Source organism: Petromyzon marinus, chromosome 42, assembly GCF_048934315.1.
Source record: "Petromyzon marinus isolate PM22_M1 ecotype Great Lakes invasive population chromosome 42, UKy_Petmar_22M1.pri1.0, whole genome shotgun sequence".
Classification (NCBI taxonomy): Eukaryota; Metazoa; Chordata; class Hyperoartia; order Petromyzontiformes; family Petromyzontidae; genus Petromyzon; species Petromyzon marinus.
The window spans coordinates 4,192,008-4,210,398 of NC_133708.1; the positions used below are offsets into that span (position 1 = coordinate 4,192,008).

Genomic DNA, 18,391 nt, shown 5'->3' on the forward strand with positions numbered 1-18,391 from the left:
CTCCCGCCCCGAGTTGCCAGAGCATGCTCTCTGGACAGAAGCTCCCTTCTTCCTCACTCTGCTGTCCGGATCTGGAACTGCCTCCCTGATTAACACATTGTCGGCAAAGTCACCAATTCCGGTCTTCAGGCCTTCAAATGCCGAGCACAGACACATGGGAAATTTTCTAATGTCACCACACGCCTTGTAGGGACTGAATCTTTGAGCTGTAGTGAACCAATGATAATGGCAATTAGATGTACTAATGTTTAACATGTAGGCTTTCACGACCAACATCATCCATAATACAGGTGTTTTTTGGGTTCGTGGCGGTGGCGGCTTTAACGACATTCATATCTTTATTGTAACTGTAAAAAACCTGCATTATAGATGTACTAATGTCTGATATGGCGATCGTTCACAATTGCACCCAATGCAACAAAAAACAGATTAACGCGAGCCCCATACAAAGCGCTGATCACCAAAATGCAGTTGGGAGGGGGGGGGTAGAACAGAAATTCTGCAAACAGCAGCCCCGAGTTTTCGGCGCGACAGGGGCCTAGCGAAGTGCGGAAAAAACTGGGCACACTACCCCACACAGGTGGGGAACGCCCGCGGGGGGAGGGGGGGGACATTATTGTTTATACGGGGAGGGGAAGAGGGTAATGGGGGAAAGATAGGGACGAGGAGGGGATAGGAGGGGAAGGGGGTTGGGGAGGGGGGTGATCTCTTTACGTTTATTCAGGACAGAGGGTGTGCCAGTGAAGGGATCGGAGTATGAAGGGTAACGTTGGTCTCTTTCTGTGTGCAGAGTCCTGGCATTTCGGATCATCGTCATTCTCCCCATCTGGGGAAGGCGAAAGGTGGTTGAGGAGGCTACAGAGGACAATGGATGAGTGTGCTCTGCAGCAGCCAGGCAGAGGGAGCGGCGATGCAGGAGATGCGCAGACAAGAGGGAGGAGGTGTGACACAGGGTGGAGGTACGTGGGGAGAAGAAAAATACAGGGGGCTCAGGATCAACGACGATGACTCGGAGGTTAAGCGCACACACTCCTTGCCAGGCGCTTTACCTTGTTAGGGTGGTTTTGCTCTACGATGCCATCTCGATCAGAGTCCACATCCAGGGAGAGGCCTGTAATCGAACAACAACAACAACAGCATCGTCACCATCGCACGGCCAAAGCTTAAATATCTCACTTTCGAGTCCAGGTCAACGAACTTCCTCTGTTCCTCTTTTCCTCTCTATTAAATATAAGGGAATAATTCTGTCCATGTCCGTCCCAAACTATATTGAATTGTTATGCCTTGACCACACCTTTTTGATGTAAACAATGAACTTCAGTCAAATGTCCTTAAAGTAATGATGTGTTTTATTTGATATTTTAAAAATATTGTAAACTACATTATTCCTATGCTAATTATACTATGACGGTCACACAGTGCATCTGAATTACAAAAGCACTACTTACTAAGCACTGTAACGTTGCAGGAACAATTATTAACTTTAAGTGGCACTAAAAGTTGAAACCTGTTTAGTTCTTACTGGCTTAACCAACTTGCCTGGTATACAGGAGGTCGTGGGTTTGACCCCGACCCTGATGCCTGCTGTATATTTTGAGTGTGCGTGTTCTCCCTGTGGTTCCATGGAATTTTCTCCGGGTCCTCCGGTTTTTCCTTCCACATTTAGAATCAACGTCACACGTCTAGAGTATTTTGGCTGCTTTACATTTCCACATGATGGAAAGCCACTTCGTTGAGCTACCATTTGTGGCCAGGTCATTTCTGAAAAAAAGCAATATAGCACAATGGGCCTTTCCTGGTAAAATAACATAAAAAGTTTAGTTTCAGTTTAAAACACAAAAGGCTCTCAGACTGACAGAGCATATTGTGTTGGTATTTTACGCGTTGAAACAGACCATGGTTTATTTACTTCATATTCCACAACTAGTGACGTAGGTGCATTCATAAATTGAGTACAATCTCTGAAGTTCACGATTTGTTTAAACCACCTTCAACCACGATCAGACGCCTAATTAACTCCTGTGGACAGACACATGAATGCTTTGTGAACATTGCATGATGTCAATCACACCTCATCTAATTTTATATTTATAGAGAGCACCTTCACTCAAGGCACTTGACAGAGCTTACAACTGAGAGACAGAATATCATGATTGAGATGGCAGGGGCGTGCACGAGTTGAGGAATGAGTGACCACAAAAGAGGAGAACGTAGGTATCACAGACGTGTGGGGATAGGAATGAGAAGAAGTGGAGGGGCGAGGGGCGGGATGAAGAAGAGAACAGGCAACAGAGGAGAGATGAGCTTGAAAAGATTCAACGCTTCAAAACCTTCGCGTGCATCTCCTCATCAAGAAAACCAATGTTTAAAAAAAAAGACATCTGTTTGAGTTACACAGCTGTTGTTCACATTCTTCCACTTAACCAAAAGTTAATTAAAATACAGGAATAAGGGATCTTTGGACAACCAGATGAATTGCAAATTGGCTTCAAAGCAGAGATAACAGGAATAATGGCAAATAAAGTAGCGTATATGAGGCAGTTCATTGTATGCTATTGTTTGAGCTGGAACGGGCAGCCGATTAAGTCAATTAATTGATGAAAAATTGTAACCAACGATTATGTTTTGGTACTTGATTACTCAGGCCCATTTAAAATGGTGACTGTTCCCCCATCCTTAAGGGAGAAAACCATCCCCACAAGCCATGGCCAGCGTGACATTGCCGACTTTTCTTGAGTCACCACGCCCCACCCATTACCTTCTGTTCAGTATCAACGTGTGGAAAACAGACGTGAGAATGATTATTTTAACATAAACTATTTTTGTCTTATCCAAATGGCACAGAATTTGCTAGAATAATCGATTGCTAAGGTAATTGGATAACGCCACTCTAGATACTACATGCTCAATGCCCCCCCCCCCCCCCGTCGCCATTTCATTACGGTGTGACATCACAGGAAGTGACGTCACAGTTCTGTCATTACCCGATATCGCCGAAAAGCTCTGGGTGACTATCAGAGTGAATCCGGGATTGAATGGAAAGAAACACCACTGTATGACTCTACTTTATTAGTTATTAAGATGAGGAGCTCATGTTAGTTGGCTTGCGTGTCAAGAATAATGTTTTAGGCTTTGGGTTTAGAATTCCACATATTAGATAGGGGCTCATATCATGGTTGGTGTTGGGTGTTATTGTTATTGAATCATATTTTCGCGTTCCGTAGGTCCTGAATTTTGATTTTTTTAAAAGTATCACGCTCGTTGTCACTCGCACAAGGACACAACGCAGAAGTGACGACACTCAGCGACCACATCTCACCAATGGCCGTCAGGTAAACTCGAGCTTTGGCCAGGGCAACGTCAGCCTTTTCTCCGTAAAAGGTCACGGACATCTGCAATCAAAACCCAAAGAGGATGAGTACCCCGCGCGGTGTGGGGGGGGGGGGTAGTTGAGACCTGAATTAACAAAACCCTCATCTCTGGTGTAGGCCACTCTGTTTCAAAGACAATGTATATATTATCAGAGCATGTTTGTTTGCAAGTATGTGTGGTTAATGCAGACTTGATTCCTTGAAATAGGTATCTATTTGGTGTTTGAACATCTTAACACCTGTTCTATTGCCATCACATATAATTATTCCATTGTATTTCTGATATGTTGAATAAATAGCATCCATCCTTCTTCTGAATACTCATTTTGCCTGGGCATATCCCGTGAATGCAATCGTGATGATTGCGGCAGTGGCCGGTGGTAGGAGTGTTGGTTCTAATGGTCCTGTGCACTTGGACGGATGAGAGCGGTGTGGCAGGGATATCAATGTCGGTCACGGTGGAGAGTAAATGGATCCAGTGGCAGATACAGTGGTGGTGTTGTTGCTCGTGGTAGTGATTAAGTGCCCTCACTGTAGTGGCAGATGAATCAGTATTAATGGTTATAAAGGGTAGTGGTGGACGAATTTAGACAAAGATTCCCCATATAGCCTTTAACAGACTATTGGGGCAAGTGCTATTGACGAGCACCTATGAAGGTCGGCAAGGCAAAGACGGGGTGGGTGGTAACACCACGCTTGGCCGCCTTTGTCTCCTCAGTGGCAATGTTTTTATACACTGCATCAGGTAATCATTTGAGGCTGAGTCGGCCTCGGGGAGGTCCAGGACCGGTTGAGATCATTAATCGTCATGGGTGTTGGCCGTGAGCGAGAATCGAACTCAGGTCGCCGGGTTCGTAGCGTGGTGCGTTAACTACTGCGCCACAGACCCAGGTGCCATGAGTTGACCGACTGAGATGACTGGCAAATGCACCAGCCGTGCCCCCATAATGTGCACGCACACGCACACAAACGCGCACATGCACGCATGCACACGCAGCGTAATGCTCTCACCTTCTTGTCACCAACCTCCTGGCTGGGCGTGAGCACCTGAGCGTGCACCTGGGTCCCCACGGCCACGCGGCCGCGTGCGTCGTTGGCCGCCGACCTGAACGGCGTGCTCACCCAGCACGTGACGTCCACGCTGGCACTCACAGAGAAGCTCTCTGCCCCCGGCGGTGCCACACTAGGAATGGGCAAGGGGGGGGGGGGGTAGGGCAATTTGAATGTACAGCATCCCAAACGCGTTACTCCTTGGCATTAGTTTGAATGGTAAAATCCTAAACAAAATCTGCTGCATTGCCAAAATATGATACTGAGCTAAACAATTGTTTTATTTTACCATGTAAGGCCCCCCACTGAGCTATATATATAGCTCTTTTCTAGAAGGGACCTGGTCAGAAATGATAGCTCAATGAAGTGGCTTATCGTCACGTGGATATTTATAGCAGCCAGATACCGGATGGCCCTGAAAAAAAAACACACGACCACGGGGAGAGAGACACCACAAACTCTAAATATGCAGCAGGTGTCAGGGTCGGGATTGAACCCACGTCCTCCCGTATACTAGGCGAGGAAGTTAACATCTCGCCACTGTGGCGCGCGTATAAGCAAGAGTTCTCACGAAAAAAACATCCCCTGTACTGTTTTGAATACACATAGTCTATCAGAATTTTCAGAAATTAAATGTCCTACACACGGGTTGTCGTTTACACTCAAAATAGCCCCTACTGGATCAGTTGCAACAACATGGCAAATTGCGTTCAATTTATCTCTCGGATTGCATCGTCAGACATTACCTATCCACTGCTGGATGATGGCCTCACCGTCCCATCGTGGCACTGCATTGCCACAGTCCCTCCTGCACCAGCATGTGAGCTGATCTGCCACCACTGCCTTCTCCACGGGAGTTGTGAAACTCATTTTTGGCAGTATGTACACTCTATATAGGATGTCTTAGCACATTTAATGCAGCCGTTTGGGTGGCCACTTTATCTCAATTATAATTGATAATTATCAGTTCAGACACATGCAAAGCAGGTTTGTGTGACAGCCACCAACCATTGTTAAGTCAACATAACTCTGAGCTGCATTTAGAAACATGCGTTTAGAGTATTTGACTATGATACATTTCCACGTGATTGATACTTTGTTGATCTATTATTTGTGGTCAGGTCGCTTCTGAAAAAGAGCTATGCAGCTCAGTGGGTCTGATCTGGTAAAATAAAATAAAAATTAATAGTTAACTCTAGTGTGCCATGATGGTCTTCGTGAGGTGGTTACCAACAGCACTTGCCCCCCAACAAACTGGTAAAGGCTACAGAGGCCATATTTGTCTTTGTATATATGTGTATGCATGCATAGGTTGTGTGCACCTAAGGTTAGTACTTGTGGTTGACTGCCTAGTTGGTTATGGTTTAAGGCTAGGGCTCGCATTCGATCGGTCAATTTGTTCTGCTTGCAAACTGCTTACCCCCCATTTCCCCATTGCAACGTGTGACCTTTTTTTGTTTTTGGCAACGCTCTGTGACAGCAGCGTGAATCAGACACCAAAGTACCCCCCCACCCCAAGTCCCAGTCCATATTAATCAATGCTGCTTGTGCAGTGGGTCGTCCTTCCCCCGCACCTCTGATTAGCACGGTAGGCTACGTACGCCGCTAAAGAAGTTCAACATACAGTACATAAACATAGAACATAGCAATGAATGGGCCTCGGGAAACAACACCACTCTGCGTAGCTGTAGGGCAAAGCAATCGCATCTGGAGAGGGAGCCCTGGGCACCGAACCATAGGCACAGGTAAACTTGCACAGTTATTGAGTTGTGTCTCTTATGTGGTGACCAGTGCGTTTTGAACCTTTAGCCAAGGGCACTTCGTCGCCGACCCCTTCCTCACTGTTGCACACGCGCACGAGAGACACAAGATGATGAAACGAGCCACAAATCGTTTGGTTGTAAACTCCGCCGGCTGTTGGTGGTCACGTCTGAACCAGAATGTTCTCTGTGAGTCGCTACATCTGCAGCATGTACAATTCGTTGGGGATATGCGAATGATTGGAATAAGAGCAGATGGCCAAACGCCATGGGTTATAGGAAATGCATTTATGCAAAGTTGGTGCTGCCCTGCATTTAACTTTCCTCGCACAAGCATGTACTTTCTCCTGAACATCTGTGAAAAAAGAGCTTTATAGCTCATCGGATTCCTCCAGCATAATAAAGATTCCAATTCTGACCGCTGCTGGCGACAAAGAAAATTCCGGTTCAGAAGTGCCCACCGACAACCCAAACAAATCTGTGGTGCGGCCATTGATGGGCACTTCTGAACCAGAATGTTCTCTGCGAGTTGCTACATCTACAGCGTGTACAAATCACTGGGGATGTGCGGACGATTGGAATCATTGCAGATGGCCAAGCGCCATGGGTTATACCAGGGGGGGTTGGCAACCTGTGGCTCCGGAGTCGCATGTGGTGGCTCTTTGGCTTCCCCCTTGCGGGCGGCCGTAAAATAGACAGTAGGCCTTAAACTTAATTGAACGTAAAGATAATTTATTAAGTATGGCAGGGAATGGGTCACTTTAGAATATCTAGACGATGGCGAAATGTACAAAAGTCAAACTGTATTGTTAAAGTGTCATTAAGGGGGACAAAAACTAAATAGACGCAGTTTATTCCATCACCTATTTTGGTTAAGTCACAATGTGGTTGTCATCTGCCTGTATACCTGCTGCTGTGTTTGTGTGTAACAAGGAGCTCAGAGTGCGAACGGCTCTCGAACTATATTGGTCAAAGACAAAACAAAAATGTCTCTTCTTTTTTGAAAAGTTGCCGAGCCCTGGGTATATACGAATTGCGTTCGTGCAAAGTTGATGCTGCCCTGCATTCGCTTTACTCACACTGCATTTGATTTCTCCTGGATATCTGTGAAAAAAGAATGGTTTTTAGCTCATCGGATTCCTCCAGGATAATAAAGTTTCTGATTCTGACCGCTGCTGACGACAGGACCTCTCCACTCGAGGGCACGTGGGCTTCTCTTCCACGATGGGCAGACATCTTGGAAGAGCACGGGAGTACCCACACTTTAGGGGCCGTCCATAATTTTGGATGATTTTTAACCCCCCCCCCTCATCACACGGCGTCACAAAAAGTCAGACCCCTCCCTCAAATATGACGTCACAAAGCTCTGCCCCCCCCCAAACCATATTTCCATTTTGAAAATAAAACATGCTTCAAATCTCTTTAAACTATTGACATTGTAGTGCGTATTTAATGTTGTGCTGCACTCTGATGTTGTAGGAGTGTTGTTATAACAAGTAGTGTTGTTATAACAATTCTATATTTATTTAAAGTTGCGCATTTTGATGTGACGTCACATTTCTCACCCCCCCCCCCCTCGTCACACATCGTCACAAATGTCTGACCCTCCCCCCAAGTGCGTGACGTCATTCATGGACGGCCCCTTACCCCACCACACGTGAGCTGCTGACAGACGGTGTTGCACCCATTTATGCTGTTGAGTGGACAGAGGTGGGGGGGTTGGTGGGGGGGGATTTAAGCGACTTGCAGCGTTGTTTCAACAGTACAACAAAATTCTACTTGGATTAACAAAGCGTATAAATGTGACCATGGCTCAAGGTGTTGTACAAGTATGGGGACGACATGTACATGTACAGAGCTTTTTTGGGGGGGGGGGGGGGGTGGGGGAGATAAAAAAAATGTTGGCAGGCAGAGGGGTTAAATTCCTCAGGTCACAAATGATCTTACGGTAGATGGTCAAATGAACACACTTTTTTGGGAGAGAGAGATATTCGTTTCGGCAAATGAGGAAGGCCTCTAGCCCTGACAAATCCGGGCAGCGGTGACGGCGGTTTGGATGGGAAAAATAAAATAATTCCAAATCATGGAGGCTCGTGTTGTTGCTCTGGAGACAAGGAGATCGATGATCATCGATATTCGGTCGCCTTGTTGATGGCACTCGTTGTGATTTCTCGCTCAACAGGGTGGACCACGTGAAGGCTGCCACGGGGAGGCGGGGGGGCAGCAGCAAAGTAAACGAGTGCCCTCCCATTCCATGAAAGTTTATTTAGGGGTTCGGACAGAAAGCCCTCGTTTCTGGAGCAGAGAGCACTCGAGGGGGAGTAAAGTGGGCTAAGAGAGAGGGGCGAGGTAGGAAAGTCCACGGAGTATCTTAGAGGTATCGAGTGTGATGCCAGGAATCGATCCGAATTGGGGGTGATGTCGCATTGTTTACAGGGTGTTGTGCATTAAGTTTGATGGAGTTTGTAGATTTAGCGACGTCATACGCCTCCGATTAGCACGGTTTGGCTTTCATGTGGTGTGAAAGAAGCTCGACATACATGTGTACGTACAACGAGAAGAGAGTTGCAGTAGTTAAGTTGAGAGGTGATGACGGTCTCAAGCAGCAGCAGCAGCTATGGCGAGGAGATGGCAGGTGCCAGTGGAGGTATAAAGGTAAGACCTACTTTAAACGCGATACCTCACCGAATGTTACCCGTATCTTCCATAAATCATTTTTACGATCACATTTACATTCCTTGGTTATCAGTCACTGATTTGGCTGTGAATGTAAACATCCTAACAGCTGCAAAACACCTCTGAGTGCACAATTATGTGCAAATCCCATAGTATAAGCCTTTACTGGCTACATAAGCAAACAATAGATATCTTAAGATAATAGTACAGTACTCCCTTGGCTAACTGTTTCATCCGTTCCATGAAAATTACTGGCAATCGAAATAACTGTGCATTTAATTCACTTATAAGTTGAAAAATAAGTCTGCAAGAGAGACGTTTCCACGCCAAAACAGAAAACGTCATGTAAACAAAGCCAGTCGAGGTCTAAAAGCTCATAAATGGGCGTCGCTGATTGGCTGAGGTAAGCTCTGCCCACTTACGAGCGCTCGGATTAGCCGAATTTGGCGCCCCGCGTGCATAACGTAAACGTTACCGTTAATCAAAATGTTAACATCAGTCAAAACCACGGGGGTCCTATGGGAGACGAAATGTCAACCGATTAAAAAAAAACGTTAACCGATGTCACCGTTAACCGAGGGACTACTGTATTAGATCAGGGACGCCAAAACAAAGCCCCTGACAGAAACCTAGACGCCCCCCCCCCCCGCCACCGCCCTATCATAGACTGTCTGGAAGAGCCAAGGCCCACATATAGATTATCGGAGGCTTACCGTTTGCTAGGCAAGGAAGGTGCTGGGACCAGATCAGCAATTCTGAAACTATGGAACAGAAGAAACCTTCTATTCCCCGACATCACACTGCTGAAATTGTCCTAAATCTGGAAAGCCCCGAGAATCCGGCCCAAGATCAATACCGCTCAAAACTCTTACAGTTAAAATTCATGCATGGCACATACATGACAAAAGAAAGGGCAAAATTCACAGCAAACCCCTCCTGACTGTCTAGCATGTACCCCAGGCACAATACAAACCCACTTACGCGCGGTTTTGGTCATGCCCGGGCATCCCAAATTTATACCAGAAGGTGACATTTGACAAATGTGGCAACAACCTCTCTCCATCGATTGAAACTTCCCTGTGGGGGGGGGGGGGGGCTTGAAACCGAGTAACCCTTTCAAAACACCAGCACGCCCTACTCCAAGCGTTCACCATCATTGCCCAGGAAAACCATCCTTGTAAAACTGGAAAGACCATGACCCCCCGCCAGCCACCATCTCCCATGGGGGCAAAGGCGTTACACCCTGCTAGCTCACGCGGGCAATGAACACATTGTCCTACAAGGCAATGAAACGGTATATAAGGTCAGGGTATCCCCCCTCTGACCGCCGAAGTTTAAAATTAGAGTAAAGTGTCCCCCTGCCCCCCTCGTTGACCGGGACGCGTGGGCATAATATTTGCGAAGCGGTTGTTTTTTTTTTGTCGCCCCCAACGTTCTGCGGCGGGCCTTTGTTTTTTAGGGACAGCAAGAATCGCGTCAAACATTTTTAAATGAGAGGAAAGGTGGAGAGGCCCTGGGAGGGTGGGAGACGGGGAGCGGCCAAGGGAGAGGGGGAACCCCCCACCGCCACCAGTTGAGATAAGAAGGTCCCAGAATAGAGGAGAGGTTGTCATCCCAAAACGCAAAGCCACGTGGATGTTAGTATGGTTTATAGGGCGCGTTCCTTTCTCACCCACCTTCCACGATACACCTGATCTCCCCCCGAGAATGCTGATTACTTCCTCCCTGCCCCCTCTTGCCCCCACCCCCATCCATATATACACTCTCCCACTCTCCCCCGTCGGAAGACCCCCTCAGGGTGGTCACCGAACATTCCTTTCACACACCTCTACATGTTCAAGCGCCAAAAGACTCCACACCCACCCAAACCCACCCATCCACTCACCCAAACCCACCAAAATCCATGCATCCAAACCCACCCACCCAATAACTCCCCCCCTCCCACCCACTAACTCCCCCCCACCCACCCACATTTTCTATTATGTTGTGCACATCTATCACCTCTGCTTTCCCGCGAGAGAGACTTCTGCTACAACTCGTTAAATTAAGTCACTACCAAATAAGGGCCCGCCCCAGGCCCTGTCAATCATGGTGATTGTTTGACCACATCTTGCCACACTTGTGAGTGCAGGTTAATTTAAAAAAGAAGGGCGGGAACCAGGACCGGTAGAGTTATGATTACTCACCACTGACGTTAGCTGTCGCTGGGAATCAAACTCAGATAAGCGGTTTCATTTATGCGGTGAAACAAACCACTGCGTCACCAGTCCCCACAATGAGCTCCTACCCAAGCAAAGAGTGCTGTGAAGGTGAACTCCACTGCCATAGTTCTCAACAACACATCTCCAGATTAGTGCTCAGGAGGAAGGATGTATCCAACGCACATCCGATTAACGCGGCTGGCTACGTACGGTGCGAAAGAAGTCCATCGCACGTATGTCCAGGGCACCTACCCATAACCACACACTCGCGACTCGCGTCTCTTGAGCTCTCGATCGGACTTTGAGTCCGATTTGTGAAATATGTGCTGCGTTTTAAATAGTGTTTATTTTAGTGATTATTTCGTGGTGTAGCGTGGTTGGTACGGCAGCTGGTGAACGGAATGTCTGATCTTAAGGTATCTAGATTTATATAGCGCCGCTTATTATAGCAATTATTTAACACGTAGTAGGCTTTTGCGACCAATATCATCCATAATAGTTTTTTTGGGGTTAGATCGCGTAAAAATATAAATGTTGTGTCATTAAAACCCGCGACCGCCCAACACAGCCAACTAGTAAGGGTTGTCACGTAAATAGAACGTGGCCAATTCTAGATTTGAAGCTTTCGTGACTGCAAGGATCCATACTCTTTGGTTTTATTCGGTAAAGCCACGTAGGTAAAAAAAATAAAACAACAAAAATCACGACGTTTCGGCCACAACACAAGTGGCCTTCATCAGGTGAAGGAACCGTGCTGTCACGAAGACAACGTTGGAATAAAGCAAGTCAAGCCAGGTCGCGTCCTTTAAGCTGTGTGGGAGGAAACCAAACGCTTTGACAAAGGAATTAGCATAAAGTGCTGATAGAACACTTAAAGTGCTGATAGAACACTTAACACGGGGGGGGGGGGGGGGGGTGGGGAGGGGAATTTCACAATGCAAACGTTGTCTTGAAGGGAAATAACCTGCTGTGAAAGTTTGGTATATCACTACTGGGATAAATATACTGTATCATTGAAATTAGTTTAATGTTTGGTATGATTTAGAACATCTTTCCAATGATTGCTTAATTTGAAACCATCTTCTCGGTTGAAATTGTGTCTGTGTTTGTAGATCTGAATTGCTTCATGAACAAATCTCTGATAAAAGCCCGTGGGTTTGCAAGGAACCTTGGTATCGGAGAAAATTATATCGTGATCCCCCACAGCGTTGTAACAGTGATCAGCCACGGCAGAAGAATTCGTTTTGCCGTGTTTCAAATCTGATTTGTGCTCGCGAATTCGGTCAGAGACATGTCGCTTTGTCTCACCGATGTAGCAATCACCGCAGGTACAACTCAATTTGTAAACCCCGGGGTACTGTAAATCAGGAATGACATCCTTCACGGATGGGATCAGATCACGAATTTTGTGTACTGTATTGAACTGGACCTGGATCTTGTGTTTGTTTAGAATTTTGGAAATCTTTTTAGTAACGCCTGATATATATGGAAGTGTGATGGTTTTGACCGGAGTATCAAGTGGTTGTATCTGTATGGAGGGAGAGACAGCTTGGCGGATGGTACGGTCAGAGTAACCATTCCTTTTGAGGGCCAGGTGTACATGTTTTAATTCACTGGTCAGGTGGTGTTGGTCCGAAATGCAATGAGCCCTATGGTATAAAGTTTTGATGAGAGAATTATTTTGGGCTGGGTGGTGGTGGGAATCAGGTTTTAAGTAGGAATCTGTGTGGGTGGGTTTCCTGTAGACAGAATGCCCCAATGAGCCATCAGGTCTCCTCTCAAACAGAACATCTAAGAACGGTAGCTTGCCATCTTTCTCCACTTCCATGGTGAATTTGATGGCGGGATGTCTGGAATTGATGTGGTGTAGGAAAAGGTTCAGAGCTGGGAGGCCATGTGGCCAAATGACGAAAGTGTCATCCACATATCTCTTCCACAGGGAAGGTCTGAGGGTGGAAGTCTGGATGGCGTCTGATTCAAATTTCTCCATCAAAATATTGGCTATCACTGGTGATAAGGGGGATCCCATGGGGGTACCCTCATTTTGTTTGTAGAAGGAGCCATTCCAAGTAAAGTAGGTATTGTTGAGGCAGTGCCTAACCAGTGCAGGTGTGTCGGGGTCTAGTCCATGTTGGACCAAATTTTCAATTATTTCAATGGTATCAGGTACTGGGACCTTGGTGAACAAAGAGACCACATCGAAGCTGACAAGGATATCGTCAGGGGACAGTACAACGTCTTTGACCATAGAGACCAATTGGGCTGAGTTAAGTACTGCTGAGGCGGTCTTGCCAGTGAAAGGCAGCAAGGTATCTGACAGAAAACGGGCTAGTTTATAGGTAGGAGAGTTGATCGTGGATACGATGGGTCGAAGTGGGGTGCCTTCTTTATGAATCTTGGGAAGACCATAGAATCTAGGGGGTCTTGCAGCAGAAGGTTTTAGGGAGGGACGTTTAGTTGGGTCGATTAGGGAGGTCGAACTTGTGATGATCTTGTTGGTTTTTATCGCTAGGCTATTAGTGGGGTCATTTTTTATTTTTGAGTAACTTCCATCGTTGAGCGGATTCTGGATTTTGTTGTTGTATGAATCTTTATCCATAATAACAGTAGCGTTGCCTTTATCTCTGGTCAAAACCATCACACTACCATATATACCAGGCGTTACTAAAAAGACCTCCAAATTCTAAACAAACACAAGACCCTAGTCCGGTTCAATACAGTACACAAAATCCGTGACCTGATCCCATCCGTGAAGGATGTCATTCCGGACTTACAGTACCCCGGGGTTTACAAATTGAGCTGCACCTGTGGTGATTGCTATATCGGGGAGACAAAGCGACATGTCTCTGACCGAATTCGCGAGCACAAAACAGATTTGAAACACGGCAGAACGAATTCTTCTGCCGTGGCTGACCACTGTTACAACGCTGTGGGTGATCACGATATGGTGTTCTCCAATACCCAGGTCCTTTGCAAACCCACAGGTTATCATCAGAGATTTGTACACGAGGCAATTCAAATTTACAAACACAGACACAATTTCAACCGAGAAGATGGTTTCAAATTAAGCAATCATTGGAAAGATGTTCTAAATCATACCAAACATTAAACTAATTTCAATGGTATAGTATATTTATCCAAGTAGTGATATACCAAACTTTCACAGCAGCTTATTTCCCTTCAAGACAACGTTTGCATTGTCAAATTCCCCTCCCCCCCCCCCCCCCGTGTTAAGTGTTCTACCAGCACTTTAAGTGTTCTATCAGCAGTTTATGCTAATTCCTTTGTCAAAGCGTTTGGTTTCATCCCACACAGCTTAAAGGACGCAACCTGGCTTGACTTTCTTTATTCCAACGCTGTCTTCGTGATAGCACGGTCCCTTCACTTTATGAAGGCCACTTGTGTTGTGGCCAAAACGTCGTGATTTTTGTTGTTTCTTTTTTTTACCTACGTGACTTTACCGAATAGAACCAAATAGTATAGAACGTCACCAATTCGTCACTGGTACAGCACACCGACAAAGGCAGTCGGGCGTGGTGCTGGCCACCCACCCCCTCGTGTACCGTTCTGGCCTTCATAGGTGCTCGCTAACAGCACTTGCCCCTACAGTCTCTTACCGGCTATACGGGGGAACTTTGTTTGTTTGGACTGGTAGTGTAGCGGTTAGTGCTCTGCTGCGCTGGGGGCCATCCATTTAGTACGTACGCATGGAGGGGGGAGGGGGTGGTTAACCCAAATGCGTACACTTATGTATGGGGGGTCTACTGACAATGTTACGTACGCATAGGGGGTTAGGGAACCTCGATAATAATTTGTCGAAATTGGCCTTCAAATGAGCCACAGTTCAGTTACTTCAGCGGTCAGACAACAAGCACTACCGGGAGAAGTGGGACTATGGGAGAGGTGTCACTTGTGTATTGGTTGGGGTGGGGTTTGCAAGCGGTGTGCGGGTTACAGACACTGAGAGGTCGCATCGGGGCGGCCAGGTGCGGTGGTGAGAGGGAGCAACGGAAAGGAGGCGGCTCTTTAAGATGCATGGCAGTGATTTGGCCGGCTGCAAATGCAGGCAGGGAAAAGACGCCGGGCAGACCGGGAGATTGAGACGATAACGAGGAAAGCCACGGGCGTTAGGCGACTGCAGGTCGCCTGCTTAATTCACGAGGAGTTAATGAGGAGGGATTTATATACACGGGAGCGTGGGAGAAAGAGTTGAGTTGGTCGGAGTGAAGAGAAGAGGAAAGACAAGAGAAGCTAGCAGAGAGTCTAGCTAGCAGTAGAGAAGCTAGCAGAGCGTATAGTTAGCGGTGGATAAGCTAGCAGAGTATATAGTGGAAGGTTAGCAGTAGAGAAGCTAGCAGAAGATATAGTGAGATACTAGCAGTGGAGAAGCTATCCGAGTGTATAGTAAATGGCTAGCAGTGGAGAGGCTAGCGGAGTGTATGGTGGGAAGCTATCAGAGTGTGTAGTGGTAGGCCAGCAGCAGAGAGAGCAAAGCGTGACAGGCAGGCTAGCAGTGGAGAGACTAGAAGAGTGAGATATGTTCAAACACCACACCAGTTACTCGTTTGAGGCTGAGTAGACCTAGGGGAGGCCCAGGACCGGTTAAAATAATCGTCACCGGTGGTGGCCGTGAGCGGGAATCGAACTCGGGTAGCCGGGTTCATAGCGTGGCGCGCTAACCACTACACTACAATGCGTTACGCTTCAACATGCGCGCATCACGTGACAGATTTGACGTCACAGCTCACTTGCCGTGCGAAACATATATGCATTATTGAGCACCCCCCCCCAAAAAAAATTGTGTTTTGTATAATATTTGCATGGTGTACAGCCTGGAAAGTCCCCACATGGCAAATTTCCATTTTGTTGCACGTCGGGAAGTACGCTAAACATTTTGAACAGACACACGTATTCACAACTGTGCCTTTTATATATATGAAGATTTACTACACAGTATTATTTTACAGTGTTACGTGCAAATGTACAATGTTTCTTCTTAATTGAGTTTAACGATGCTTTCCTGTTTTGCTAAACCGTAACAGACTTCATAACACCGACCGCATGGGCATTTAAATAATCCGTTATTGTGTTCCTACCTACGAACCGTTCGACTTACGAACCGGTCTTAGGAACGAATTAGGCTCGTAAGCCGAGGACTGCCCGTATAGCTATTATAATATATAGTTGTACATTATATATTTGTACATACGGTGATAGTGGTTGAGATAAAGATTACTGCGATGGGGGACGCTGTCCAACTGCAAACCACTCTTCATAGCTGGCACCTGAGTGCCTCCGGCCCGTGGGCCCCCGGGTGCAGTGGCAATGCCTGCACACTCGATAGCTACACCGCCGTTGTTACAACTACCATCCCACTACGGTCCTTGGCGTACGCTTATTATTGCTCGCCCTGTAGACGGGCAAACAATGAAGACAATGTGGGGCGTTGGTATATGTAGTGTAAACATATGGAGAAAAATGACACGTTTTTTTACATTTATTTAACCAGGTAAGGCCCACTGAGATATGGAACTCGTTTTCAGTAACGACCTGGCCACAATTGATATCTAAACGAAGTGGCTTATCAACGTGTACATTTATAGCAGCCAAATACTCTAAAACGCATGTTTCTAAATGTGGAGGGAAAAACTGGAGAACCCGGAGAAAAATCCACACGACCACGGAAACAGAGAACATGCCAACTCCAAATTTACAGCAGGCGTCAGGGTCGGGATTGAACCCACGAACTCCTGTATACCAGGCGAGGAAGTTAACATCTCTATTGAGAAAGACACGCAAACACGCAATATACAGCAGGCGTCAGAGTCGGGATTGAACCCATGACCTCCTGTATACCAGGCGAGGTAGTTAAAATCTCTATAGAGAGGCACGCGAACTCCAAATATACGGCAGGCGTCAGAGTCGTGATTGAACCCACGACCTCCAGCATAATTATCGGGATCGGTGGCCACTAGGGGAGGCAGTCATGATGAAAATACCTGATCAGCTACACTCCCCTTGAAGGCCGGGTGTGGTGACGTGCCCACTCATGTCTTTATGACATCAGAGGTCAAAATTTAAATGTAAAAAGTTCCGGCATGAGACCACTTTGTCACACAACATCCCTCCCACCGTTAACTATCAGTTTTCCCTCTGCGGAAACATCGTAGCATCGGAGTGGGAACAGTTATATGTATGTTGAACTTTCTTTCGCACCGTACGTAGCCAACCGCGCTAATCGGAGGTGCGCGGGAACGACAACAAAACAGTGTTATAGGTGTATACCGGCTCTGTTCGACCACTTTACGACTGCTCAACACACAGCTCAAATATATCACTTACACACACAGCTCCATGCGGCACTCACTGGTGACACACACAGCTCCATGTATCACTCACTGGTACACACACACAGCTCCATACATCACTCACTGGTACACACACAAAGCTCCATGCATCACTCACTAGTAACACACACAGCTCCATGTGTCACTCACTGGTAGACACACAGCTCCATGCGTCACTCACTGGTACACACACACAGCTCCATGTATCACTCACTGGTACACACACACAGCATCATGTATCACTCACTGGTACACACACACAGCGCCATGCGTCACTCACTGGTAAATGTCCATGACCAGCTCAGTGCCCAGGACGAAGACCTCCTCCAGGACCTTGTCCAGCTGCAGGTAGATTGTCCGAGTCTTGGCCATGTTGTCCTCCGCACGCCTTCCTTCCTACTGCACCTGCAAAACACGACGGGGCAACTCAAGCTAAGAAGAGCAGCCGCTCGGGATCACGTTATCAGCTGCTTGTTAAGGCTCTTTAAATAGCCAGGCGTCTTATATGGGGGGTCGTGAGTCACGACTTTTTGTCGGCGCGAAATATAAGGAAGGGTTCCCTCGTGCTTATTGGTTCATGGTGATGTAATTGTACCTGGGAGGGGTGGGAGGGGTGGTGGGCGGAAAGTGGGGGAGGGGGCAGGGATGGAGGGGAATGGGCAGGGATGGAGGGGAGGGGGTAGGGATGGATGGGAGGGGTTAGAGATGGAGGGGAGGGGGTAGGTAGGGAGGGGAGGGGGCAAGGATGGAGGGGAGGCGGTAGGGATGGTGGGGAGGGAAAACCCGAAGGACCCGGAGAAAAATCCACGCGACCAGAGAGAGAGAGAGAGACACGCACACTCCAAATATACAGCAGCAGGTGTCAGGATCGAGATCGAACCCACGACTTGCTGCATACCAGGCGAGGGAGATAACATCTCACCACCGTGGCACCCCAAACGAACCCGGGGACTAAGCAAAACCACTGCCCTGCACCTGTTTGGATG

General features: G+C 47.2%; 1 protein-coding gene across 1 annotated transcript; it reads right to left on the minus strand.

Annotated features, from left to right (window-relative positions):
* Nucleotides 1-688: 688 nt before the first annotated feature.
* Nucleotides 689-17,938, minus strand: LOC142930580 (protein-arginine deiminase type-2-like). Its single transcript, XM_076073441.1, has 4 exons — nucleotides 17,686-17,938; nucleotides 4,383-4,554; nucleotides 3,320-3,392; nucleotides 689-1,111 (listed from the first exon to the last, which is right to left on the minus strand). Exons 1-4 carry the CDS (start codon nucleotides 17,775-17,777, stop codon nucleotides 1,017-1,019), a joined length of 432 nt encoding a protein of 143 aa, XP_075929556.1. The 5' UTR covers nucleotides 17,778-17,938; the 3' UTR covers nucleotides 689-1,016.
* Between the last annotated feature and the right edge of the window lie 453 nt (nucleotides 17,939-18,391).

Coding starts and splice junctions, on each gene's coding strand:
- LOC142930580 (XM_076073441.1), bottom strand. CDS start 17,777: ATGGCCAAGACTCGGACAATCTACCTGCAGCTGGACAAGGTCCTGGAG. Junction 3,393..4,382: donor AGGAGGTTGGTGACAAGAAG/GTGAGAGCATTA, acceptor TTTTGATTGCAG/ATGTCCGTGACCTTTTACGG. Junction 1,112..3,319: donor AGTTTACCTGACGGCCATTG/GTGAGATGTGGT, acceptor GTTCGATTACAG/GCCTCTCCCTGGATGTGGAC.